General features: G+C 47.6%; 1 protein-coding gene across 1 annotated transcript in view; it reads right to left on the bottom strand.

The window, feature by feature from the left end:
* Nucleotides 1–465: 465 nt before the first annotated feature.
* Nucleotides 466–26,964, bottom strand: part of LOC126033477 (deleted in malignant brain tumors 1 protein-like) — an 81,785-nt gene continuing 55,286 nt past the window's right edge. The window contains exons 29-42 of the mRNA XM_049790449.1: nucleotides 26,330–26,635; nucleotides 21,126–21,209; nucleotides 20,739–21,043; nucleotides 19,610–19,685; nucleotides 18,827–19,141; nucleotides 14,225–14,308; nucleotides 13,629–13,682; nucleotides 12,608–12,712; nucleotides 12,459–12,491; nucleotides 12,315–12,353; nucleotides 7,758–8,069; nucleotides 5,030–5,205; nucleotides 3,187–3,542; nucleotides 466–745 (exon numbers count right to left, since the gene is read on the bottom strand). Of these exons, the coding sequence (XP_049646406.1) occupies nucleotides 466–745; nucleotides 3,187–3,542; nucleotides 5,030–5,205; nucleotides 7,758–8,069; nucleotides 12,315–12,353; nucleotides 12,459–12,491; nucleotides 12,608–12,712; nucleotides 13,629–13,682; nucleotides 14,225–14,308; nucleotides 18,827–19,141; nucleotides 19,610–19,685; nucleotides 20,739–21,043; nucleotides 21,126–21,209; nucleotides 26,330–26,635 (2,525 nt within the window). The remainder of the gene's footprint in view (nucleotides 746–3,186; nucleotides 3,543–5,029; nucleotides 5,206–7,757; nucleotides 8,070–12,314; nucleotides 12,354–12,458; nucleotides 12,492–12,607; nucleotides 12,713–13,628; nucleotides 13,683–14,224; nucleotides 14,309–18,826; nucleotides 19,142–19,609; nucleotides 19,686–20,738; nucleotides 21,044–21,125; nucleotides 21,210–26,329; nucleotides 26,636–26,964) is intronic.

The following is a 26,964-nucleotide window of genomic DNA, read 5'->3' as shown; positions in this document are numbered from 1 at the left end:
GGCTCATTTTGGAGGGGTAAAGAAAAGGGTCAGTGGATGAACCATTTGTGTTAAATGATTAAAGAACAGAGGTTTCCTGGCAGATACTTTTCCTTTAACTCATGGCAAGATTTGAAAACAAATTTACTCAGTACCAAAAGGGCAGATACAAAGGAATCTACTGGCATGGAAACAATAAGCAGTCAATGGAAAAAAAAAACACCTAAAATGTTACAATTAACTGTTCTTTCTAAGAGGTAACTACACATTAAGACAACATTCAAATTCCTTCTAGTAAAGGAAGAAGAAAACAGCATTTTTATAGGGTAAACAGAGTGATTGCCATCAGTGTTTAATTATCAGAGATTTATTTGGTAACAGACTCTAAGAGAGAACCTCTCTAGTTGTTTCTTGAAGCTGCCTCTGTGTGGACGACTTGGGCTTTCTCCAACTTTCTACTTGTTTCTAACATTCTCCTTTATCTCTCTAACTCTCCTCAAGCCCTTTCTGAATTTCCAGTGGTCCTATCATTTGGAAATGTGCAGTCTGTTCTTCTGTAGCCACTCTGGGGCCTGCTCCCCTCTTCTTCCGCCCTGCACAGCTCTGGGAGCAGTGGGGGGAGGAGTCCCCTACTTTGCACACAGCGATCTTACACTGCACATAGACCACATCATAGCTGTCGAGAAAGCTGAAGGCGTTGAACTTGAACTGGGCCGTGTTCTTCTGGTCGGAATGGAGGTGGACAAAGGTCTTATCTTTGATGCATCTGTTAGGGAGGAAAGTCCAAGGCAGAAAGATTTCAATGAAAAACTTGGTGTGAATTCACTCTGATTCAGCTGGACCAGACCTGTAGATTCCAAACCTAGCTCTTCCTATTGCTCACTCTCTCTGGCATGATAGAGGTAGGGATCACAAGCAATAGGTCATTCAAGGTCCTAAAAATGATCAGGTTTGACCTTAGTACATGAAAATAAAATAGATACCTGTTCCTCTAGTGTATGTCCCACAAAAGATGCTACAAATATGGCCCCTAAAAGAAACAAGTTTTTTTCTACCAGTTTTTTTTTTGTTTGTTTTTGTTTTTTCTTTTTTGGCCACACCCGGTAGTGCTCAGGAATTACTCCTGATTCTAAGCTCAGAAATTGCTCCTGGCATGCCAGGATTTAAACCACGGTCCTTCTGTATGCAAGGCAAACACCCTACCTCCATGCTATGTCTCTGGCCCCTCTACCCTGTTTTATACGGAAATTTTATCACACTATCATATTAGCAGAAAAACTCTTCTTCTCAGTTAGAACATCATGAAAACAAAGCAAAGGTGATTAACTTCTTACTAGAGCTGATCTTGAAGAAGGGAAAAAGGGGTGGGCCAAAGTGGTAAGTTGTGTTCTTTAAGTTGAGCTCATTTTGAAATATACACTGCAAGTCCTAGTACAACCACCAGAAAAGTAAGGGCCAGAGTGATAGTATGGCAGGTAAGGTGTTTTCCTTGTACACAGACAACCTGGGTTCAATCCCTACCACATATGGTTCCCTGATCACTGCCAGGAGTGATCCATGAACAGAGTCAGGGGTAATCCCTGAGCATGTCTGGGGTGTGATCCGAAAAGCAAAAACAAAAGTTAACATGTTGATAAGAAGAGAAATAAGGAGTCATGTAAAATTTTTAGTTAAAGCAGCATAAAGGGGGCCGGAGAGATAGTATGGAGGTAAAACGTTTGCCTTTCATGCAGAAGGACGGTGGTTCAAATCACGGCATCCATATGGTTCCCCAAACCTTCCAGGAGCGGTTTCTGAGTGTAGAGCCAGGAGTAACCCCTGAGCGCTGCCGGGTGTGGACCCCCCCCAAAAAAAAAAGGCAGCATAAAGAAGAGTGGGCAGGGCTGGGAAGGTGGCGCTACAGGTTAGGTGTCTGCCTTGCAAGTGGATGGACCGAGGTTCGATCCCCCGGTGTCTCATATCGTCCCCCCAAGCCAGGGGCGATTTCTGAGTGCATAACCAGGAGTAACCCCTGAGCGTCAAATGGGTGTGGCCCAAAAACAAAACAAAAAAAAAAAGAAGAGTGGGCAAGAAATTACAAACAAGGATCACAAATAGAAAACAGTTGCTAGAATGATAGATTTGAATTCATCTAGGTAAATTGAATCTTCAACTGTGAATGGCTTATTTAACATCAATTAATACATCAATTTATTTTTAATACACCAATTTAAATACAGATTCTGATAGAATAAGATAAAACCCAAGACCAACTACATGTTGTCTATATAAACACTATGTTTGGCCATATCCATCAGTGCTCAGTTTACTTCCAGCTCTGCACTTGGATCACTCCTAAAAGGCCTCAGCTATGGTGATGGGAATTGAACCTGGATCAGCTGCATGCAAGAACCTTACCCAATATATCATCACTACAGCTTCTAAATAAACCCACTTTAAAAACAGATGATATGTAAAAGGGATAGAGAAAGATTTCCCATGCTAAAACTTTTCAAAAGAAACCTGGGCTCACTATATTAATTTTGGACAAAAGAGACCAGAGACTGAATAGTGAGTGAGCAGTAATGATAAAGAGAACCCCACAAGTATCAGTACATTGTATATTTTCACTGCATCTGAAATACATCTACATTTGTCTTTAACCAATGGATTACTTAAGAAGCTTGCTTTTTTCATTTCTAAATATTTGGGAAATGTTTAGGATTCTCTGCTATTAATTTCTGCCAGTAAGAGAAGGGTCTTTAGTTTGGACCAGATGCCTATTGCCCACTGGTTGGCATTTTTCCCCAAGAGGGAACAAAGATGGTACACAGGCAACAGGTAACTTGCCTAGTTCCTAGCTTGGCCAATTCCCTGTGTGACAGAACCAAACCTATAGTAGCAGGCTTAACCCTAGCAGCGATCACTGAGGGTCTGAACCATAGAACAATAGAAATAATTAGACCAAAAGGGAAGAGGGGAGGTGCAAAGGGGCAGCAAAGTCCACTCCCCCCCAGGACCTTTCCCCCAACTCTAGGACTTAGGGGTGTTTAACCACGATCTCCCAAACTTAGTTCTCCCCAACAGGAACTAGAGGGATAAATATCCCCGTATTGCCTCTGGGAAAAATGACATCTCTGTCCAATGTTGTGATTTAGGACTATCAAGTGAGAAGACAGTGTGCTCTCTAAAGAGGAGACAACAGGAGAGAGTCTTCCCCTTTCTTACCCTTGTTGGATCAAGTCATATTTGACCGTTGTGAAATCTTGAGGATCTGGAGATGCCACACAAGTATCCACAAAGACCCTCAGTCTGGGGTCTGAGCTGTGCAGAGTTGCCTGGAGAAAGACCTCCTTGGCCTGGTTGCCCAGATACAGCCCGGTGCTCCCAAGCTTCTGAGCCATGGGCAGTTCAAGGAAAGAGAAGGACACGTCATAGCCAGTGCCCTCCCTGGAGTTTGATGGGGCGTTCACCTGGCAGGTGAACTTGAGCTGAGGCACTTTATGCCTCACGATGACTCGGCCAGGGCGGCCCCGGATTCTTCCTCTGATGGAGTTGGAGTAACTGTGAGAGCCAAGGTTTTCCTGGGAGAAGAAGAAGCGGGTTGGTGGCCAGCATCCTGCTTCCTGAGCAAAGAGCTCTGCTTCATGATCTTGGCTTGGTGGCCGGGGTGAATGACCTCTGTGCATCCATCCATCCATCCATCCATCCATCCATCCATCCATACATACATACATACATATATACATACATAATATATAATACATACATCCAGCCAGCCAGTCAGCCACTTATCCATCCCTCTATGTATAAACCATGTAACAAGTCATCCATATTTTAATCCATCCTCTGTCATCCCTTCATTCATTGGTTCACCTATCCATGCATCCATGTATTCATCCTTCCATCATCTATCCTTCATCATTCCATCATCTTTTTTTATTCCATCATCTTTCATTTCTTCATCCTTCCTTCTGTCATTCATCCATTCTTCCATCATCCATTTACCCATATTTTCATCATTAACCCATCCATAGCTTCATCTATCCATTCATCCATCAATTTACACACCCATCTATCTGTTCAACACTTGTTAAAATCTATTCTTTTGGGGCCAGTGAGGTGGCGCTAGAGGTAAGGTGTCTGCCTTGCAAGGGCTAGCCAAGGAAGGACTGCGGTTCGATCCCCCGGCGTCCCACATGGTCTCCCCAAGCCAGGGGCAATTTCTGAGCGCTTAGCCAGGAGTAACCCTTGAGCATCAAATGGGTGTGGTCAAAAAAAATCTATTCTTTTTTTTTTTTTTTTTTTTGGTTTTTGGTTTTTGGGTCACACCCAACAACCCTCGAATTACTCCTGGCTCTATGCTCGGAAATCACTCCTGGCAGGCTTAGGGGACTATATTGGATGCTGGATTGAACCACCGACCTTCTGCATGCAAAGCATGTGCTCTCTCTCTGGCCCCTAAAGTCTATTCTTAATTCAGTACAGATCCCACATTCCCCAAAGTTTCAGACATATTGCCGAGATGGCCCATGTCTTGGCAAACTGAACAAAATCACATCTTATGTCTCTTTTGTCTAAATCAGGGGTCTCAAACTCTCGGCCTACGGGCCGCAAATGGCTCTCCATACAACATTTTGTGGCCCTGCCTTAGAGGAATCTTTTTTTGTTTTATTTTAGTTGTTTGGGTCACACTCCCTCCCCCCAATGTTCAAGGCTTACTACTGACTTTGCACTCAAGGATCACCCTGACTTTGCCTCCTGAGGCCCCCAGGTAAATTGAGTTTGAGACCCCTAAACCCAAGTTTTTTTTTTTTTTTGGTTTTTGGGCCACACCCGGTGACGCTCAGGGGTTACTCCTGGCTATGCGCTCAGAAGTCGCTCCTGGCTTGGGGGACCATATGGGACGCCGGGGGATCGAACCGCGGTCCGTCTCCTAGGCTAGCGCAGGTAAGGCAGGCACCTTACCTCCAGCGCCACCGCCCGGCCCCAAAACCCAAGTTTTTAGTGATTTACTGAATTTTCTAAATCTCTCCCTGGTCTCCTGCCACAGAAAGTCTCGATTTCCTACCTGTCTGACAGTGCCACAGCGGCCATATGGGATGTTGAAGATCAGGTAGCGCCCTGTGATTTGGGGGCGGCACAGCTCGTCATTTAAGTGCATGTCCCAGGAGGAGTAACCCAGGCTCCGGAGGTAGCCCCGGTCAACGATGACTTGGAAGAGGTGAGGCAGGCAGGAGACCTGGGCTGCAAGGGGAGAGGGGAGTAGGGTCTTACAAAGAGCTTGTTGCATGGAGTGGAATCAGCATGGGCACACTTACTTCATACCATGGGCACTCCACTCTCGACTTGGTTTCCATAGACTTTACCTCCCCCCTTTTCTAGAAGTTACATCATGCCCTAGCATCACTTTCCTACCATCCCATAGGGTGGGCTGTAAGAATCGAAGGAAAAGCAAAGCAAAGCAAAGGGTGCAGGGAACATGGGTGCTAATTACATTTTTTCCCAAAGGTCCCCAAAGTGAGAAACCAGAGGGGCAATCCCAGTGAGAACCTATAAAGTGGCTCCCACACCACAAACTTTTCTTCTTTCCCTACACACCTTCTCCATTCCCCCATTTCTAGTCTCAGTGCCAAGAGGGAAGACTTTACCATTGTCCTGGGGTATAAGAGAGTCCTCTGGGCCTGAGGAGGGGAGAAGTATGGATTCCAGGTTAACTCCAGAACATTTATGAGGGCAAGAGACTGGGGTCAGTGTTGCATGGAGGGAAATGGGCTTTTGCTTTGGCCTCTAGAATTGGAGGACTTGGCCAAGCACCCTCCACGGGTGCAGGGAGTGGGACTGGCACATGGGGGTTAAGGGGTGTAAGAGTCCACAGCTATGTGGGATGACAATGCACCAAAGACATAACCCCTAAATGCCATTCCTTCCATGGCATACCATGCTTGTTTCCTCAAGCTGGAGACAACAGGTGTTTCTCAGTGTCCTCATAGCCAGAAACAGGCAGGGACAGGACTAAGTGCCAGACCTTGGCCAGGAAAGTGCCTTCCATAATCTTGGCCTCACATATTTGTGCCCTTGGACATTGTATGGAGGAATGGGATAGGCCCCAGTGGGTGAGCTGAACTCAGTCACTCACCTTGTAGGCTGGACTTCCCCACGGTGTATGAAAAGGCTGGCTCTGTGAACAGATAGTTAAAGTCAAGGCAAGGAAGTGAAGGACCCCTTTAACTCAAGCAGATCTCAGCAGTGGGGAGGGAGATGTTGGCTCTAAAGGGATCCAGAAGGTTTTTGGAGTCACACCAAAGCTCTAGTGAGGCAAAAAAGTGAAGGCAGTAGGGGCTGGAGCAGTGGTGCGGAGCAGTAAGGTGTTTGCCTTGCTGGTGCTAGCCTAGGATAGACTGCGGTTCAATCCCCCGGCCAGGAGCAATTTCTGAGCACATAGTCAGGAGTAACATCACCGGTGTGGCCCAAATAAAAAAAAAAAGTGGAGGCAGTAAAGAGCTTTGTTTGAGTCACTGTCAAACCCAAGTGTAGAACAATAGGTTGAGTCGTTTTTTGTGGGGAGGTGTATGTACCCAAGGCCACATCTTGTAGCATTGGCTACTTCAAGCTCAGGGGTATCTTCTGTGCTGCTCAAAGGAACATATGGTGCCATGGAACAAATCAGAGCTGGCTGGTTGCATGACCATCATGTTACCCCTGTGTCCTCTCTCCAGCCCCAAGACTGACTTGCTCACCATTTCTGGCATTGCAATATCTAAAACTTTGAGATCCACTTTGGGGAATGGTGAGACCATTCAGGACAATACAGAGAAGTATAAGGAGGAGTAAACCTCACATGTCAGAATGTTAAGCCATAGTTATGGCTATGGCACACAAAGTAACTCCAGGATGGAGAGACCAGTGTCCTTTAAGGAAAGGACACGGGCAGCAGGGCCCTGCTGCATCAGGGACAAGAAATTGCCAGGAACCCAGTCTTAATATAATGAAGGGACAGAAAGAGGCTCTGGGGTGGGGATAAACTGGCTCATTGGTGGCAGTAAGGGTGACATCCCTGGGGGGGGGCTCCTTCCTTGGACCTCACTGATGCTATCATTGGAGGGTAAACACCGCTGAACTGGGATTGGGGAAGTGGGTGAACTGTCTAAGCCTGCATGATCCATCCCTGGCCATAGCCCGTGCCCAGGACCCTCTGCTCTGTGACTCAAAAACTAACATTGGGGCCCGGAGAGATAGCACAGCAGCGTTTGCCTTGCAAGCAGCCGATCCAGGACCTCAGGTGGTTGGTTCAAATCCCGGTGTCCCATATGGTCCCCCGTGCCTGCCAGGAGCTATTTCTGAGCAGACAGCCAGGAGTATCCCCTGAGCACCGCCGGGTGTGGCCCAAAATAAAAAACAAACAAACAAACAAACAAACAAAAAAAACAACTAACATTGGGGCCATCCATAGATGATGCACTAAAATCTAAAAAGTTCTTGGGGCCATTAATCCTCAGGTATGAATTAATCTTCCAGTCTACTTTGGGGGAGACTGAACTATTTCTGTTGGTTGGTTTTTGGGCCACACTAGGCAATGCGTAGTTAGGGCTTGCTCCTGAGGCGTTGTGCTCAGGAATTATTCTTGGCTGTGCTAGAGGACCCTATGGGATGCCAGGAATGGATGGATCTAGGCTTGGCTACATGCAAGACAAATACCCTTCCCTGGAAGTTGGGAAATGGGACCTGATGGAGCAGGCAGAATAAAACACCCCACCCCCACCCCAGGTTGGGCAGGACAGGGTAGGGCAGCCCAGTACCTGCACACACCACACCCGCGTCTTCCCGGTGCTGGCAGTTGTGCTGAGCCCAACCAGCGTGGGTGCAGTGCTCCAGGGCGTCCTCGGTACCCACACACCTCACGTTGTCTAGCAGGATGGGGCCCCGACCAGGCCCGAAGCGGCTGCGGCCCGGGGCACTGAGGGCTCGGCCACAGCCCAGCAGGCGACACACGACGCGCGCGTTCTTGATGCTCCAGTGGTCATCGCACACGGTGCCCCATACACCTTGGTGCTGCACCTCCACGCGGCCCTCACAACGCCCTCGCCCGCCTGCCAGGCGCAGCTGCTGGTCTGTGGGGACAGGGACAAGGTCCTCGGTGTGGCCATGCAGTGCTACCCTGAGTTCCTGGCTGGCTCTGCGGGTCTTTCTCATCCTCACCCTCCTCTAGCCTGTTCCTTCTTTCTCTCCCACTTCCCTGTCCTCAGTTGGGCTGCAATTTCTAATCTCGGTGTTTTAGGGTACTGCTTCTAGGTCTGTGATTCCCCCCACTCCACCCCTATGATGCCAGAAATCAACTCCAAATTCCCAACATGCAAAGTCTCTTTTCTAGTATCTTTCACACTCTTTCTCCTTGTCTAGTTTGATGTTATGATGTGGACAAGCACCCAGACATTACCAGTAGAAGAGTCCATTTCTTCACCAACTGAAATTGTAACTGAAAAAGGGAAAAAACAAGTGTCAAAAGTATAGTCTTAAGCTTACATTTATTTACTTTCAAAGTTGAAAAAGAACTAAATGTTTTACTTTAGATGCTAATAGTTTTGTTTGAGTTTTTGCTTGGGAATAGGAGTAGAAATACTATTAGGTTTTCATGGCATCAAAATCTTTCTACTCTGCAGAAATTAAAACAATTTATAAAGTGATCACAAAAAAAGCTTTAGAAAAATGCAAATTTTTTTAATTAAAAATTTTTTTTAAAATTTGGGCCATAGCCAGTGGTGCTCAGGGGTCACTCCTGGTTTTTCTGGTTTTTTACTCAGAAATCTCTCCTGGCAGGCTCAGAGGACCATATGGGATGCCAGGAATTGAACCCATGTCCGTCCCAGGTTGGCTGCATGCAAGACAAATGCCTTACCGCTGTGCCATCATTCTGGCCCTAAATGCAGATTTTTTATTTTTATTTTATTTTTTATTTATTTATTTTTATTTATTTATTTATTTATTTGGTTTTAGGGCCACACCCGGCATTGCTCAGGGTTCCTCCTGGCTGTCTGCTCAGAAATAGCTCCTGGCAGGCACGGGGGCCCATATGGGACACCGGGATTCGAACCAACTACCTTTGGTCCTGGATTGGCTGCTTGCAAGGTAAACGCCACTGTGCTATCTCTCCGGGCCCGAAGAGTTTTTTAAAGGAAGAATCCGAAAGTAGTAGATTTTATAGGAGCAGCCGAGATATCCTATAATAGGTAGATCGCTCCTCTTGCATGTGGCTGACCTGGGTTCCTTCCCTGTGACCTATGTGGTCCCCTGAGCACTGCCAGGAGTGATATCTGAGTGCAGAGCCAGGAATAATAAATCTTGAACATGGCTGGATGCCACCCAAAAAAACCCCTAAATAAAGAGATTTTAAGTTTTTCTTGGCTGGTGGGCCAATATCTTTCCTTCCTGACAGAACTTGGCCTCACTCTGTGGACCCCATTGTCCAGTGTGTGTGGGTCAGACAGTGCTGGTGCCACCAAGGATATAGCCGTATCTAGTGCTGAATTGGGTATCAAGGCAGGAGGTGGTGTCAGGATCAAACTTGGGGAATTTTTTTCCTGTAAAGCATTTTCTCTAGCCCTGCGTATAATTCATTGGTGCCTAGAAAAAGAGTCTTGTAGGGATGAAAACAAAGTGGGATAAAATCAAACCAGAATGTCCAGAATTTTATTTTTTAATTTTGGGGCCAACTCAGGGATTCTCAGAGCTGACTCCTGGCTCAGTACTCAGAAACCATTCCTGGAAGGCTTGGGAAACCCGATGCCAGGGATCAAACCTGGGCTGGCTGTGTGCAAGGCCAATGCCCTCCCCTGTGCTAACACACTGCCCCCCTTAGACATATTTTAAGCAAGATTATCCTATCTTACAGGTATATTCCACATGGGTGTGAGGTAGTAAAAACTGGGCTTTATTATAAATAAAATTATGGTTCTATGATTTACTGTCAACCAGAGGGAAATAAGCCATTACCTGGTAATGGTGTCACTTTTGTTGACATCAGATCTGTGACTGACAAAATAATGATAAAGCATTAAAATTGGCCTTTGCTGCAGTAGAGATGGTCCCAACTCCTGGGGCAGAGTCACATAGTGAGCAGTTGACAAGAAGACTTCATTGACAATAGTCCCTGTTCTGTACTTCTGCCATGTCTCATCTACTTGGCATCTCTAAGCCTTGTGGGCCATGGTGCCAAGTCAGCAGCCTATCTCATCAAGACAAGGGAATAAAGACTCCAGATAGTTTTCCAGTCTTCCCAGTCACCCACAGGCCAGCTGCTATTTCCTTTTTCCAGATCCTAAGATGTGGAAGGGAACTTTCTCTTCCAGTTCAAAACCAGACTTTAGGGTCAGGAAAGTCATGACAATAGCTACCACATCTGCTCTCACCTTCCGAAGGGCTCTTCCCTCAGAATTGGGGAAGGATCCTAACTGTTGAGTGTTCCTAAGGGAGGAGAACATGTGAGTACCAGCTCTACTTGTTACCATTGACCAGGTCAACTGTGGAAAAATTCTCTACAGATGAAGAGAATCACCTGGGAAAGGCACAAATGCTGAATGCTTCCACCCAAGCCACTGAAGCCTGGTGGGCAGTGAGGTGGGAAGTGAGTGATGGTGGGAGGGAAGGAACCCAGAGTGCCACAATATTGCTCCAGTTTGGCAAGCAGGGCAGCCTACTTTGGATGAGATGCCTGTGGAACGAGCTGAAGGGATTCACACTAATGGTACTTCAGAATTGCACTAACAGGGTACTTCAGCATCTCAGGAGACACACTAACAGGTGCAGCAGTCACACTAATGGGTACCTCAGAATCGTAGAAGTCTCACTAATGGTACTCAATAGTACCCACTAATGGTAATAGTATCACAGGGGAAGAGAAAAAAGCCTCAGAAGGGTGGTGGCAGAGCCCATGTGTGGGCCTCAGGTCTCTGATATCTATAGATTACGTCTCCTCAGAATTCCTGTGTTGAAGCTTTTGGCCAGTAAGACACCCAGCTATTAGCCCAAGACAAAGGCATTCCCCCAGCTTCCTCTTTTCTTAAACCTCTACCTTTGATATGTAAGCCCACTGGATAGGTACTCTTGTCTCACTCTTGATCTTTCCCCTCTTGGTGGATGGGTATTGATATAATAAAGGAAAGTGCCCTCACCACACACATGTCACCCTGTGTGGTACCTCCATCTGGGACTTTGAGATTTTAGAGCTCTGAGCAAATAAACATCTATGTGGAAATCAGGATCTGTGTAGTAAGTTACAGACGCCTTAGTGTCTTGGACTAAGCCCTTCCTCACCTAGGCCTCCTTTATTACCACAGTGGTGGTGGTGGTGGTGGTGGTGGTGGCGGGACTTATGATTTCATTCTTGAATGTGGGCCATGTCCAGTTCTCTGAGCATCACCCAGTCTGTGAGAAATGCAGGTTCTTCCCAGAGCCAGGGAACCCACACCTTTTCTCTTCACTATTCACTAAAGAAGCAACTTGGAGGAGTCATTGTTGTGTAAATATGTATAAGGTTCCCTGTCAGGGATCTTGGATACTTTTGGGTCCAACTCATTCTGGCCCTGCAAACCTTCATTGTGTTTCTAATCCAAATACTGATAGGTGAGGGGTGGCCTATGGCTGCCTAACTTTCTCAGCCCCTCTTTTCTCTTCTTCCCAGGAGACAAGAATGTCAGTGGTTAGGTGTGTAAAACCAGGGGCTTCTCAGAAGGCCACTCTCCACAACAGAATTGTACCTGATGGAGAAGACTCTTCCTCTGCAGTGGAGGACACATCTGCAAATTAAGAAGAACCCAAATAAATCTTGTCAACAGAGAACGGAGCTTCCTGGTGTGGACAGTGAGAATAATCCAGAAAAACAAATAGGTGACTGATGGGTCAAATCATCCCTGAATCCTATACCCCACCAGCCATTGTGAACATCAGCCCTCACCTCCCTCAGCACACCCATGAAGGCACTAGAAGCCCAGAAGATGGAGGGACCCCTTGTGGAGGAACCACTCAGTCTCTGGCTGAATAAAGAGAATGAGTAGGTAGCTCCATCTCTGGACACATAGTAGGAGCTTCAGTCTGTCTGACCTTGGGGTTAGGCTGCAGGCCCAGTATCAGACACATACATGAATGTTTATTGAATGAAAGATGGCAGGGACTGGGGGAGAAAATCTTACCGGGGCCCATAGTCACTTCTGCTGAGGTGACTGTCACATCTGTGTGGGAATAAAGAGAATAAATGGGACCATCAGACATGGGAAAGGGAGCAGGCTGTGTGGCTTTTGTCATGTAGTGAAAATGGGCACATTTTATAGGATAAAAGAAGGTGGGTAAGGGTAAGTCATTACCTGATGGTGTGGCCATGGTGGCAGAAGCTGGGGAAAGATCTAGAAAGAGAAGACACAGTTGTTTCTGGCAGAAAACTCGGTACCCCACTGTCCCTGGGGGCCTACTTGCAGGCCAGTCACTGACTGGAGCATGTCTGAGCTTACCTGGTGTTGGGGTCCAGGTGGCTGGCTTGGGGACTGTCGAGAGACAAGGTTGTAGTGAGACAACCATCAGTGAATATGTGTTCAGAAGCTGTGGGAGCCACACAGGGGCTAATGGGATGGACAAGATGGGCCTGGTCTGTCTCCCTCACATCTAAACTCGACCTCTGACTGGGCCTTGACAGGCCCTGTCTTGACTCCATTTACCCTCTTGTCCTGAGGGCTGCATTTGGTCTTGTCTAACCATTTCTCTAGAACTGGGAAACAGCCATCAGTTACTACTTGTCCACTGTCTGGGCTGATGTTACAAAGACCCTGTGAAGGAGATATGTGCTTTCTCCAGTTTCCCAGCCTCTCTCAGGGGGGCAGCTGGGCCCCAGGAATCAGTGAGCTGCAGAGGGAACTTCCGGTTCCAGTCCAGACAAAGGTGGCTGGAGGTGCCTTCATCTTCTTCCCCAATAGCCCAAATTTAGGACTCTAAAAGGCCCAATTGTTCTGACTCTCATCTGAGTTTTTGTTCCTTTTTTCTTTTTGGCTGGTTAGCCATGCCTGGCTGTACTCAGGGGTTCGTCTTGTTTCTGTATTCAGGTATTATACCTGGCAGTCATTAGGGTGATCATAGGGGATGTGCCGAGATAGAATTCTTTTTGGCCACATGCAAGGCAAACATCCTATTTGTACTATTGCTTGGGCCCCTGAAATTTTACTCCTTCACTCTGTAGTCACAGTTAGGAAAAATCTTCTTTCTTAGCAGTAGCCCCCTGAAAGAAACCTCCCATCTTCTAGCTCCCATTCTCCAGCCTAAAGTCAAGTCACACCAGTGGGGGCTCAGGCCACTGTGCTCAGCATCATTCAGGGCCCAAGAGGAGGAAAGAGTTACTCTGCCTAATGCCCATCCACTGGTTGCAGAACTCCTCGTTTGATGAGGATGAATGCATGGCCAAACTCATCTCTCCCTGCCCCGTTCAGGGCTCTGGGTTCAATTCAGAACCCTTCCTGGCCAGCAAAGCACAACGGAGCCTAGCCCTGGTGAACCCTAGCACTGCTGGGGAGATTTCCCCAACAGAAACACTGAAACACTCTCAAGGACCAAATGATTGATTCGATCTGTCATAAACTGCTGTTTCATGAAGACATTGGACAAATCGAGGAAACACATGATATCAAAATTACCTGTTAACGTAGTTACATCCAAATGTAATGTAGTTACATCCAAATCCAAAGATTCTGGAAGAGAAGGCAGTTGGTGAAGACCTGCCCATTGACAAACAAATTATAGATTGTTTATTCCCCTCCCAGAAGCAAAGAGACCCCAGATTTTTTCATTAACAATCACATCTGTGGGAGTCCTTTCTGTGCCTGGCTCTTGCTTAGTCCATGAGGAACCCACAGCCAATCCATGAGGAGGTAGACAGATGACAAGAACAGAGAAAGAGGGAATGTGACAGTGCCCCCCAACCCCCTTCTCTCTCCCTGACCCTCAGCAGCAGGGGTCTCAAATTCGAGGCCCACGGGCCATTTGCAGCCCTCCGTACAACATTTTGTGGCCCTGCCCTAGAGGAATCTTTTTTTGTTTTGTTTTAGTTGTTTGCGTCACACACCCCAATGTTCAAGGCTTACTACTGACTTTGCACTCAAGGATCACCCCGACTTTGCCTCCTGCGGCCCCCAGGTAAATTGAGTCTGAGACCCCTGCTCAGCAGGCTCTGGTCCAGACCAGTCTCTTCTAGAAGACAGCAGTGAGCAGACCGCCAAGTTCCCAGGCTCACTGGTCCGATAACCAGCACACACAGAGAGAAACACTGGCAGAGGGAAGAGGGCAGAGTGCAGGGGGCAGGCAGTAGGCAGAGGGACTAGAGAGCAGAAGGCAGGTGGCAGGGGCATTACCAGGTGAAGATGTCACTTCTGCCAGAGTTGAAATCCTGCCCAAATCTAAAATACAGGAAGGACAGTTAGACAACCCACCAGAGAGTGTTTATTTGAAATTATTTTCTGGGATGGACTTGGGGAGATTGTACAAGGATCAGGGTGTAGGCATGACATGGTTACCACCTAATTTTACCCTGGCACCACATGGCATCCCCTGAGCATCACTGAGTGTGACTCTGGCGGCTCCCACCTCAACCTGCTGGTGTGGTCCTGGTGATCTCCAGTGATGCCAGTTTGGGCAGTGGCCTAACCTTGACCCTGGCATGGAAGCCACCCTGAGTTTCACTGGGAGTGATCCCTAAATTCTCTCTCTGAGCATTGCTTTGTAGCCCCCACTTTTATTCCAAAAGACTCTAGTTAGCAAATGATATTCATTGGAAAGTTCAGGAATGCGACTGAGTTACTTACCCACCTCTAGCCTAAGAATTTAGAGCACCCCACTTAGAAATGAAATCTTTCCAACATGAAATGCTTTCTTTTTTCTTTTTTCTTTTTTCTTTTTTCTGTTTTTGGGTCACACCCGGCAGCACTCAGGGGTAACTCCTGGCTCTATGCTCAGAAATCATTCCTGGCAGGCTCGGGGGACCATATGGGATGCCGGGATTCAAACCAACGTCTTTCTGCATGCAAGGCAAACGCCTTATCTCCATGCTATCTCTCCAGCCCCAAATGCTTTCCTTTTTGACAAAAGATGTTGATCACATTTTATTTATTTACCATGTTTGTTTGTTTTTTTTGTTCATGCCCAGTGGTGCTCAGGGCCATGTTTGGCAGTGCTCATGGAACCATATGCAGTGCTGAGCTTTGAACTAGGGTCATGGATGTAGGTGCCTGCCAGGCAAGTGACTCCAGAACATGAATTGTACCACCAAGGCAGAATTTTATCATGACAATGCCCCTTGAGGAACCAGTAAGAAAACAAATATGCAAAATTCCTGTTACCTGTAGTAAGGGCCGAATCTGCAGCTGAAGTCAAGGCTGGAGCTGTCAGAACAAGCACAAGTTCAAGGAAAATGTCAGTGAGAAGCCACTCTTGGCAGTCAAATACAGTGGCAAGAAAACCTTTCTCTATCATTCCCTGGCCATCCTAAGAGTTCATTATTTTTTTTTTTTTTTTTTTTGGTTTTTGGGCCACACCCGGTAACGCTCAGGGGTTACTCCTGGCTATGCGCTCAGAAGTTGCTCCTGGCTTGGGGGACCATATGGGACGCCGGGGGATCGAACCGCGGTCCATCCAAGGCCAGCGCAGGCAAGGCAGGCACCTTACCTCTTGCGCCACCGCCCGGCCCCAAGAGTTCATTATTGTACATTTTCCCATTTTTCTGTTCTTTGTGTAGGAAAAAAAGTAATACTGAGGTGGCAGCTGGGTGACTTCCAAGGATCTGGGTTCTACTCTCTATCTTTTTTGTCCTTGGCACGTGATCTTAAATGAGTCCCTATTCATTGGTACATGTCTGCTGAGGCCTTCTAAGGGCTGGTCCACAGAGTTTGGGCTTGCACATGGTTAAGCCTGCATGAATTTGTGCTCACATGGCTTTTTGCTTGCTTGGATGCCTTCCCTATGCAGAACAATCTTTATTCTGTTCTGCAGCTGAGGATATTGAGGCTCTAAGTAGGGCGCTTGCCTAGTACCACCAGATAGTTAAGGTGAGAACCTGAGTGAATCCCAATCTTTGACTCCGAGTCCCATGAGACCATATTTCCAAGAAGTGAGTAATTTGGAGCCACACTGGGTTAGATCAAGTTTGCCTCAACTACAGAGCCTTCAGAGGGTCACATGCAGTAGATATGAACCATTGGCCTACGGCTGTGAAAAAGCTGGGGACCACTGCTAATGAGGGTTACTAAGCTGCGAGTCTTCACAAAGGGACATCATGGGAAGATTTGCACATGGCTGGACTGGTGAGTTATCTTGGGAGGTGCCTGAGGGAGGTGGCATGTGTTTCTTAGTACTGAAAAGACACAGCATAGGAATAAACTTTGCTGAGCTACACGAGCCCTGAGTCTAACAAAACCCGCCATCCCCATCCTGGTTGAAACTCAGTTTCAGAGACATGGAGCAAGGGCCCAAACTGGACAAGTGAGCTGCCAATGTCTGTGCCACTGACGATTTCCTTCTATGGTCAGGGGCACCATCAATCATTTATCATGAGCACAATATTTAGTTTGACAGGTGGCATCAATGATCGCCCTAGCCCCATGCAATTTTAGAATGCAGTGGTTGGTAGAAAGCAGGAAAGTCAAGAAAATTACCAGCTGATGTCATTTTGGTGACTGATGCTAAAATTGGAAGGAAAAAAAAAAGGAAAAACAAGGTAAGATGAAGTTTAAACAAAAATCTCACAAGCAAACAGGACGTGACCCAAAAATTAAATAACATAAAAGAAGGTTCTTAGATCTTAGACTCAGGAAAAGGACCTTTTGGATCTGTCCACTATTTAGAAGATAGTGTCTTTGGTGGCTTTTTTTTTTTTTTAAATGTTTGTTTGGGAGGGCTACATCCAACAATGCTCAGGGATTACACTTGACTCTGTGTTAAGGGATCACTTCTGGTGGCACTTGGAGACCATATGGAATTCCAGGGATCGAGTCTGGGTCATTTGCATTCAAGGCAAGTACCCTACGCTCTGTGCTTTCTTTCCAGCCCTAGGAGATAGTGATTTAAAATTATTTGAATCTTGAGGGGCATTTTGGTGAAGGTGAGGTAAAGTCTCTGTACATATCAAGATAACAAATGTCCACCTCATTTAAAACATATCACCCTAACTATAATAAATAAAAAAAATAATAGGGTTGGGGCTGGAGAGATAGCACAGCAGTAAAGCGTTTGCCTTGTAAGCAGCCAATCCAGGATGAACAGTGGTTCAAATCCTGGCATCTCATATGGTCCCCTGTGCCTGCCAGGAGTTATTTCTAAGCGCAGAGCCAGGAGTAGCGCCGTCAGGTATGACCCAGAAATAAAAAAATAATAATAACAGGGGCTAGAGAGATAGTACAGTGGGTAAGGAGATTGCACTGCAAGTAGTCAACACAGGTTAGACCCCTGGCATACCATCTGGTCCTTAGAATATCACCAGGAGGGGCTGGTGAGGTGGCGCTAGAGATAAGGTGTCTGCCTTGCAAGCGCTAGCCAAGGAAGGACCGCGGTTCGATCCCCCAGTGTCCCATATGGTCCCCCCAAGCCAGGGGTGATTTCTGAGCGCTTAGCCAGGAGTAACCCCTGAGCATCAAAAAAATAAAATAAAATAAAATAAAAATATCTGCTTACTCCTGATACAAGACATGGAAAGCCATGTGAGTAGAGAAAGGAAAAGCCAGAAAAGTGTCTTTCTTTTTTGGAGGAGCAGAGTCTCGGCCATATGCAGCAAAGCAGTACTTGGGGATAGCACCCAGGGGAATGGGTGGTCCCAGGAATCAGCCCAGGGTTGGCCATATGCAAGGTGAGCACCTTAACTCATGTGTTCTTTCCTGGTGTGACTGAAAGGCCTTGAAGGGAGCCCAGATGTCCCGTCAGGGTGGGCTGATTCAGAAGGCCCTTTTTCTGATAAAGTCTAAGATCTAAGATCTTTCTTTTTCTCCTCCTTCCTTCCTTCCTTCCTTCCTTCCTTCCTTCCTTCCTTCCTTCCTTCCTTCCTTCCTTCCTTCCTTCCTTCCTTCCTTCCTTCCTTCCTTCCTTCCTTCCTTCCTTCCTTCCTTCCTTCCTTCCTTCCTTCCTTCCTTCCTTCCTTCCTTCCTTCCTTCCTTCCTTCCTTCCTTCTTCCTTCCATCACATCCGGCAGCTCTCGGGTTACTCCTGGCTCTACGCTCAAAAATCGCTCCTGGCAGGCTCGGGGGAGCATATGGGATGCCGGGATTCAAACCACCGTCCTTCTGCATGCAAGGCAAATGCTCTACCTCTTTGGCCCCTCTTTCTTTTTAAAAAAAATTTTTTTGGGGCCACATCTGGGGAACTCAGGTTATTCTGGCTCTGTGTTCAGAAATTACTCCTGACAGGCTGGGGGACCATATGGGATGCTGGGGATCAAACTTGGGTGGACTGCATGCAAAGCAAATGCCCTCCCCACTGTTCTAAGAACCTTCTTTGCCCTGAGCATTAGTATTGATCTCTAATAGACCCTGGGCAGATTCATGTTTTGTCCCATGCCAAGTTTCCTGGCTTTTCAGGGCTGTGGTTTCAGAGCCCCTAGGGTCAGGCACTGTGGTTCCCACAAAAGGTATGGAGTGTTCTGTGATGTACCCAAAAGCAACACCACAAGTCTGCTCCAAGAGTGTGCAGGGTGGTAGAGGCAGGGCAGGGAGATGCGAGAGAAGGTGGGGACCAGGGCTCCAAGGTGGACTTGGGTGCAGCTGAAAACCCACCCAGAGATGTCTTGGGACCAGCAGTGAGACTAGAGCTCGGGACTCATGCCACCTTCTTCCACCCCCCAGGAAGTAGGATCTACCTGAGCAGACCACTCCCGCGTCCTCATGGTGCCCGCAGTTGTGGATGAATAAGCCCAGGTGGCGACACCGGCCCAGGCTGGTCTCATGGCCACGGCACTGCACGTCGTCCAGCAGGATGGGCCCGGTGCCTTCTCCAAAGTGGCTGCTCCCCAGGGCCCCCAAGCCCTCCCCACAGCCCAGCTGCCGGCACACCACATGGGCAGCAGGGAGACCCCAGAGGTCATCACATACGGTCCCCCATGAGCCGTTGTGATATACTTCCAAGCGCCCTTGGCAGCGGTTCTGTCCATCCACCAGCCTGACTGTGGGCAAGTCTGTGGAGACACAGGATTAGTGTGAAGAAGACCCTCCACCAGTCCCCCAGATTTCACAGGGCTTCTTGTTCTAACCTCATGATGTCATGGCCAGACCCCAAATTCCAGAAAATCTGCCTCTTCCTGCTCTGAACTGTTGTGGTTGGGCAGCCTTTCCTGGTCATAATTTCTGCTTTTTTGGAATATATCTGATTCATAATTTTCAGCTCTGGGTTTGAACAATGTGCACCCAAAGGACAGGAACACACTTATCTCATGGGAAACTGAGTTACACTCAACTTTCTCTGGGTTCCTCTCGAGCCAAACCTGTCCACTGATTAGCTCAGTCACAGTGAATGAAATTCCAGGGATTGGACAAGTGAACAGCTCCACTTGTGCCTTTGCTTTAGCCATATGCTTTCTCGGTATTGGGGGAGATGAGATTCTCAGGGGCCACTGACATTCCTGCTGGGTCCCTGGTGAGGTTACCGCAGTGGATATTATGAGAGAAGAAGATTACCAATGGCAGGGATGGCTTCTGCTGCTCCTGGGGCAGCTTCTGTGGCTGAAAGAGAATCCCCAGAGTACCTGTGTTACAAAGGGGGAAGTTTATGAAGTTTGTTTGTTTTGTTTTGGGGCCACCCCAGGTAATGTTCAGGGGTTACTTCTGGCTCTGTGCTCAGGAATCACTCCTAGCTGTGCTCCAGGGAACTCTGGGATGCGGGATGTCGAACTAAGGTTAGCTTTGTGAAAGGCTAACACTTTGCTGTACCCAAATCCTGGGTAACAGTTGAGATGCTCATGGGACACAGGCATTGTCCCGTGTCCTGGATTGATTTTTGTGCCAGTAGGATGGTTTATAACATTTGCAGCTCCACTGCAGACAATGATATTTTGAAAGATCAGTACAAACCAGAAAGGGATCTCAGAGAGCCAATGGCTTCTGAAGACTAATCTCTCCTTTCTCTCTCCCCTCTCTTTCCCTCTCACTTTCTCTCTCTCTTCCTCTCCCACCCTCCCCGCTCTCTCTGTTTATTTCTGTATCTCGGTCTCTCTCCTTTTCCAGGTCCTCCCCATCCAGCACTGCTAGACAGCCCTGGTAGCCCACCACTTATCTGGGGAGGCCCTACCCCCAAAGATCCAAATTCTCCCCCCCCCAAATTCTTGATTACAAACTAGACCAGTAACACCCATAGGACTACTGGGGGACACCTGGGGTGGCTCCAGGCTGGGGTGGAGGCCCAGGTGTTTGCTGCCATTGCTTAGTGACCAAAATGACCAAAATAAAAGTGATGCCCCAGCTCTTTGGGGCTTCGTTGTGAAATCAACGAAGAAATCCCAAGACAGGCTCTCAGCCAATCAGACGCGGATCTGCTTCCAGAAGGAGTGTGACTGGGGCTATCCTACGGCTGGGCTTCATCATCTGGGATGCTCCTGTTTCCAGCTTGGGGACAGGCTATTGCATCCAGGACCGTGTCCTGGGGTGTCTGAGTTTTACTGGCTCCCGGGACCAGGGACTTGCAGGGAGGAACCTGGGTTGGGCTGAGCTGTTCACCGGTCGCATTTGAGGGTGATGTGTCTGCCTGTGGAGTCTAGAGGGGCTGGTACCTGAGCATACAGCGCCGGCATCCTCGTGGTGCCCACAGTTATGGATCGATACGCCCAAGTGGTGGCACCGCCCCAGGCTGGTCTCGTCGCCAACGCATTGCACGTTGTCCAAGAGGATGGGCCCCACGCCATCTCCGAACATGCTGTTCCGGGGGGCCGCTAGCGCTGGGCCACAGCCTAGTTGTCTGCACACGACTTGGGCGGCTGGCAGGTCCCAGAGGTCATCACACACTGTCCCCCATGTGCCGTCGTGACGCACCTCCACACGACCCTCGCATCTGCCACCGCCATCTGCCAGCCGCACCTCAGGCAGATCTGTGGGCAGAGCATGTGGGTGCAGGAGATTCTGGGCACCCCAAAACCCCTGGAGAGACCCTGCCGAATCTGCTGCCCTCACTGCCCAGATTCCCGGGAGTGAGACACCAGAGATCTGCCACCCCATTCCAGTCAAACTCTCCCTTCTTCCCCCACTGGATGGAGTCTATGGCACCATGCAGAGACACAAGCATGTAAGATAACCAAATCATCCTCTTTAGGAGCAACTTTTCATGCTTCTTTAAGTCAGAGAGTCCCCTATTGGTCCCTTTAAAAAGTCACTTAATGTTCCCCACTCCAGAATAATTTTTAGGGGGAGCAACCCGGTAGTGCTCAAGGACTACTCCTGGCTTTGCTCAGGAATCATTCCTGGTGATCCTCAGGAGATCTTATAACTGGTTGTAGAGGAGGTTGGCTGCATGCGAGGCAAGCACCCTGTACTATCTCTCCAGACCCCCAAATCTTCTTTAAGCAAACCAAATCTCCACAAATTACACCCAAGCCTTCCACCACTTCCTTGGATCCTGCCACAGAGGATTATGATTCTCTAAACCAGAGAAACATAGAGAAGGAGGTGACAGCCTTGTCACCACTTTGAGAAACACTGATCTAAGCCTTTAAAAAAATGGTTTTTGTTGGACCACCTTGGCGATGCTCAGGGTTTACTCCTGGCTCTGAGCTTAGGAATCATCCCTAGTGGCCTTGGGGGATGAACATAGAGGATGCTGGGATTAAACCCAAGTCCACTGTGTACAAGGCAAGTGCTTTATTGCTGCACTGTCATTGTTTTGGAACCTTGAGAACAAATCAGCTGGAAGCTGGGGTTCAGACTGTGGGCTCCAATTCGGATCTCTCAAAGAATTGCCTTAAATTCTCAAAATCAGTGAATTAATTTGAATCTTCAGACTATCAAATATATGTTGGGGAGTTATGGCAGGCATTGGGGGCTTGGAAAAGCATGAAGAAGGGATTGATTGGAGTAACAGCTCTAGAACCCAAACAAATCATGGTGACCCTTGGATTCTGAGCCCCAAGACTGGAGTGGATTCAGAACTGCCTGTTAGGAGGGTCCTGAGCAACACTCATGGCCATAAGGTCTGCATGCTGGCAAGGAATGATGCTTCCAAGGATGAGAATGTTGGACAGCTCCCCACAATTTAGGGAGTCTCCCTTGTTATCACAGGACCAGGTTGCAGAAATAATAATGCTGCTGACCACTTTGTGTGTGAGCTACAGATAAGTGGACCCTAGCCTTAGAGAAGTGGTTCCCAAGTGGAAGGGCAAGAAACATTACCTATTGGCTGGTAACCATGAGGTAAATCATCAGGTGTGGAAGACACTATAACATAAGAAGAAAAAGCCATCAGTGGGATTTAGAAATCCAGTAACCCCCCTCACATCCTGATTTGCTTCTAAAGCTTCATCAAAATGACTGTGAAAGTCCCCACCTGAGTCACCCACATACTTTCAGCCATGTCTGCACAGAGGTGGTTGCCAGCCCCACATTCCACATACCACACAAAGAATACTTTAGAAAAGGGTCAGATGTGGCCAGACTGGAAGAACATAAGATACTGGCTGTGATCTCAACATCACACAGCTCCAGAACACTGCTGGGGTGGCCCTGGTGGCCCCCAGGCACCAGTGAACCTGAGCGTTGAGCTATCAGGTTATTACTGCCAGATTAAGCAGTAGGGAGCCCCCCAAACCCCCCATGTGCATTGTGAGGTGGACAGAAGCCTTTAGAAGAAAGACCAAGATGGTAAGAGACATGACAAATGGTATTGGTGTGACCAAAGAGATAATACAATGAAGAGGGTGTTTGCCGTGCATGGGGTTGGATCCCCAGTATCCCACTGGGTCCATTGAGCCTTCCAGGAGTGATTCCTGAGTACAGATCCAGAATATGGCCCCCAAATAGGAACAACAGCAACAAAAATGGTGTTGGGATAATGCAGCCTTGTCAGAAGTAGCTGTGGGATCCTTCACCCTCGGGGTCACTGAGCCCAAGTCTCCAGGACCCTTGACCCCTCTGGCCCATCTAAGCTGCTTCTAGATGCCAGAGATGGGGTCTCAGAGTCCACTGGGATCACATTTGTCAAGCCCAGGAGGACGGCAACCATCTGCTCAGAAGCAGAGTGGGGCAGCAGAAAGGTGAGTTCAGAGAGGGCAGGGGCAATGTGGAAGTCCCAATGCAGGAGCAGTGCTGAAAGTTCTGCAGCTGGTGGTGAGTCACCCCCAGGCTGTGGGAATGGACGTTCATGAACTCCGATACCTGCTGGCCCGGTGATGGCAGTGGTGGCATCTGTGGAAAGATAAGCAACACGTGGCAGGATTATCTCTGCACCAGAATGGGGGAGACACTGTGGTACTTGGGGAAGAGGTACTTCAATGCCTGCTATTGGGGGTATGTACCTATCCACTGTCCACACAGCGGGGACAGTTCATGTGCTAAAGATGGAGCAGCAGTGTTGGGGGGATGTGCAAAAGGAGCTAGTGGGAATGAGAGCAAGTGCTCCCTATGGGAATCCTGTAGAAGATTCTTGTGGAATTCTGTGGGTACAGTGGGAACTCTCCCAGACACTGATTGAATGACATAAAAGCACTTTTGTGAAAAGACAGTGGGCATCCCAAATCCTTAACAGCTTTTTAGCAGTGATGGGGAGACCATCCTCCCTGGAATAAAAAACTACCATATAAAAGATGACAGCCTGCTTTGGGGGACTAAATGGACCTGGAGGTGATGCTTTGAGTGATAATGGTGAGGAAGTGACCTTCCTGGATGGTTCTTACACTTAAGAACTGTGAGTCACGTAACTCTAAAGCAAATCAACTTTTCCAACCTACAGACCTGGCCTCTAGACCCAGTGCAAACCATGATGCTTCCAAAGGGACTGGGAGTACAGTGAACAAAGAGGCGGAATTATTTTTTGCTGATAGTTGTCTAGAGCCTTGGGGGTGAGAGTAACCATGACTTATAGAGGTGTGAAGCAAAACCCGGAAATCCTATAGCACCATACACCAGTGATGGTTCAGAAATCAAGACACCAATAAAAATGCAAAGATTCGGTCTTAGCCTGAGAAATAGTGGATTGCTCCAAAGTATATGGCTCTATTCTGGGTTCCTCCTGGTTAGGAAGGAACCTCCTGGTCTGGCTGTGAGGCCAGGAGGTGACAGAATTTGTCATGGGAATGGAAGTACCATGGAAACAGCATTTTTATGCAGTTCTGGTGCATTGTGTGCTGGACTAAGTGTTGGAGGAGGTGGGTTGTTAACTTTAATCCTCCCTCAAATGTCTAAAGTACCATTGTATAGAGCTGGAGGGATAGTACAGTGGATAAAGCGCTTACCTTGCATTTGGCTGACCAGGGTTTGGTCCCCAGCATCTTATAGGGTCCCCTGAGCACCATCAGGAATGATTCCTGAGAGCAGAGTCAGGAGTAACCCCTGAGCACTGCAAGGTATGGTTCCAAAACAAACCACAAAAACCAAACAAACCCAACCCCCCCAAAATCAAAGTATCACTGTAATCAATCTATCTTTTTCTTTCTTTCTTCCTTTCTTTCTTTCTTTCTTTCTTTCTTTCTTTCTTTCTTTCTTTCTTTCTTTCTTTCTTTCTTTCTTTCTTTCTTTCTTTCTTTCTTTTTCTTTCTTTCTTTCTTTCTTTCTTTCTTTCTTTTTCTCTTTCTTTCTTCTTTCTTCCTTCCTTCCTTCTTCCTTTCTTTCTTTCTTTTTTTTTCTTTTTTTTTCTTTCTTCTTTCTTTCTTCTTTCTTTCTTTCTTTCTTTCTTCTTTCTCTTTTTTCTTTCTTTCTTTCTTTCTTTCTTTCTTTCTTTCTTTCTTTCTTTCTCTTTCTCTTTCTTTCTTTCTTTCTTTCTTTTCTTTTTTCTTCTTTCTTTCTTTCTTTCTTTCTTTCTTTCTTCTTTCTTTTCTTTCTTTCTTTCTTTCTTTCTTTCTTTCTTTCTTTTCTCTTTCTTTTCTTTCTTTCTTTCTTTCTTTCTTCTTTCCTCCTTTCTTTCTTCCTTTCCTTTCTTCCCTCCTTCCTTTCCTTCCTTCCTTTCCTCCTTCCTTCCTTCCTTCCTTCCTTCCTTCCTTCCTTCCTTCCTTCCTTCCTTCCTTCCTTCCTTCCTTCTTCCTTCCTTCTTTCTTTCTTTCTTTCTTTCTCTTTCTTTATCTTTCTTTCTTTCTTTCTTTCTTTCTTTCTTTCTTTCTTTCTTTCTTTCTTTCTTTCTTTCTTTCTTTCTTTCTTTCTTTCTTTCTTTCTTTCTTTCTTTCTTTCTTTCTTTCTTTCTTTCTTTCTTTCTTTTCTTTCTTTCTTTCTTCCTTCCTTCACACTCTGCAGCGCTCAGGAATTATTCCTGGCTTTGCATTCAGAAATCGCTCCTGGCAGGCTCGGGGGACCATATGGGATGCCAGGATTTGAACCACTGTCCTTCTGCATGCAAGGCAAACACCCTACATCTATGCTATTTTTCTGAGCCCATCACTATATTCTTATTTAAAAAAAGTTTGTTTCTTGGCCACCTCTAACAGTGCTCAGACTCAGGCTACTCCTGGCTCTGCTCTTGATGGAACACCTAGAGTGCTTGGGGTATCAGAGGTGGTGCTGAAAATCACACCTGAGTCAGCAGAGACACAAAAGCATCTTCCCCTCTAGGTTATCTCTCTGGTCCCACAGCTACATCTTCTCTCTTTCTGTCTCTGTCTTTCTCTCTGCCTGTCTCTCTGTCTCTCTCTGTCTCTCTGTCTCTCTCTCTCCCTCCCTCTCTCTTTCTCTCTTTTGGTTTTTGGCTAAATCCAGTGATACACAGGGGTTACTCCTGGCTCCATGCTTAGAAATTACTCCTGGTGGTGCTTGGTGGTCCCTATGGGATGCTGGGGATCGAACCTGGGTCAGTCGCATGCAAGGCAAACACACTCCCCACTGTGCTTTAATCTGGCCTCAACATTTTTTTTTTTTTTTGGTTTTTGGGCCATACCCAGAGGTGCTCAGGGGTTACTCCTAGCTCTTTGCTCAGAAATTGCTCCTGGTAGGTATAGGGGACCATCTGGGATGCCGGGATTCAAACCACTGTCAGTCATGGGTTGGCCTCTTGCAAGGCAAATGCCCTACCGCTGTGCTATCTCTCTGGCCCCTCCAACATTCTTTATTTTCTAGGCAATTGTCCTTTGTAGACACTCAAGTCCAGTGCTCTCTCATGGAATAAATAACTGTATTATTCCCCAGAGGGAGGTGGTTTCTAGCCTCTGCCTTCAGCCCCACCTACCCAGGAGCTCCATACCCACCTGAGCAGACAACACCGGCGTCTTCCTGATGCCCACAGTTGTGGTCGTTCCCGGCCCTGTGGGGACACTGGTCCAGCAAGGACTCGCTGCCAGTGCAGTTGACGTCATCCAGGGCAATGCTGCCTGTGCCTGGGTTGAAGTGGCCCCCCGGGAGGGCGGACACAGCCAGGCCGCAGCCTAGCTGCCTGCAGACCACGTGGGCATTCTCAATGGACCAGTGGTCATCACACACGGTGCCCCACATGTCGCCACGACGCACCTCCACACGGCCTTCGCACCGGCTCTGCCCGTCCACCAGCCGCAGGCCTGGATTGTGGGCACCGAGCAATGATCGTCAGGTGCCTGGTCTCTGTAGGCGTCATTGGCCCAGTTCCCCTTCTGCACAGGGTGTCATAAGAGCTTCAGTGGCAAGCCCAGGGTGCAGCCACTAATCTATTGGAGAGTATTCCCTTCTCTTGGATGCAGAGGGCCTGGGAGGAAGTCAGGTTTCTGGTGCTCAGAGGGTGTGTTGGCATTCTTATGAGAAACTGACATGGGTATGTGCGTGTACATATGTAAGGGACGGACACATGTGCGTGAGTATCAGAGTACATGTGTCCTCACACACATAAGTGGCCATCCATGCACAAAGGTAT

The sequence above is a fragment of the Suncus etruscus genome, chromosome 17, assembly GCF_024139225.1.
Source record: "Suncus etruscus isolate mSunEtr1 chromosome 17, mSunEtr1.pri.cur, whole genome shotgun sequence".
NCBI lineage: Eukaryota > Metazoa > Chordata > Mammalia > Eulipotyphla > Soricidae > Suncus > Suncus etruscus.
The sequence above is the reverse complement of the archived record's forward strand: the minus strand, read 5'-3'. Positions and strand labels throughout refer to the sequence as shown.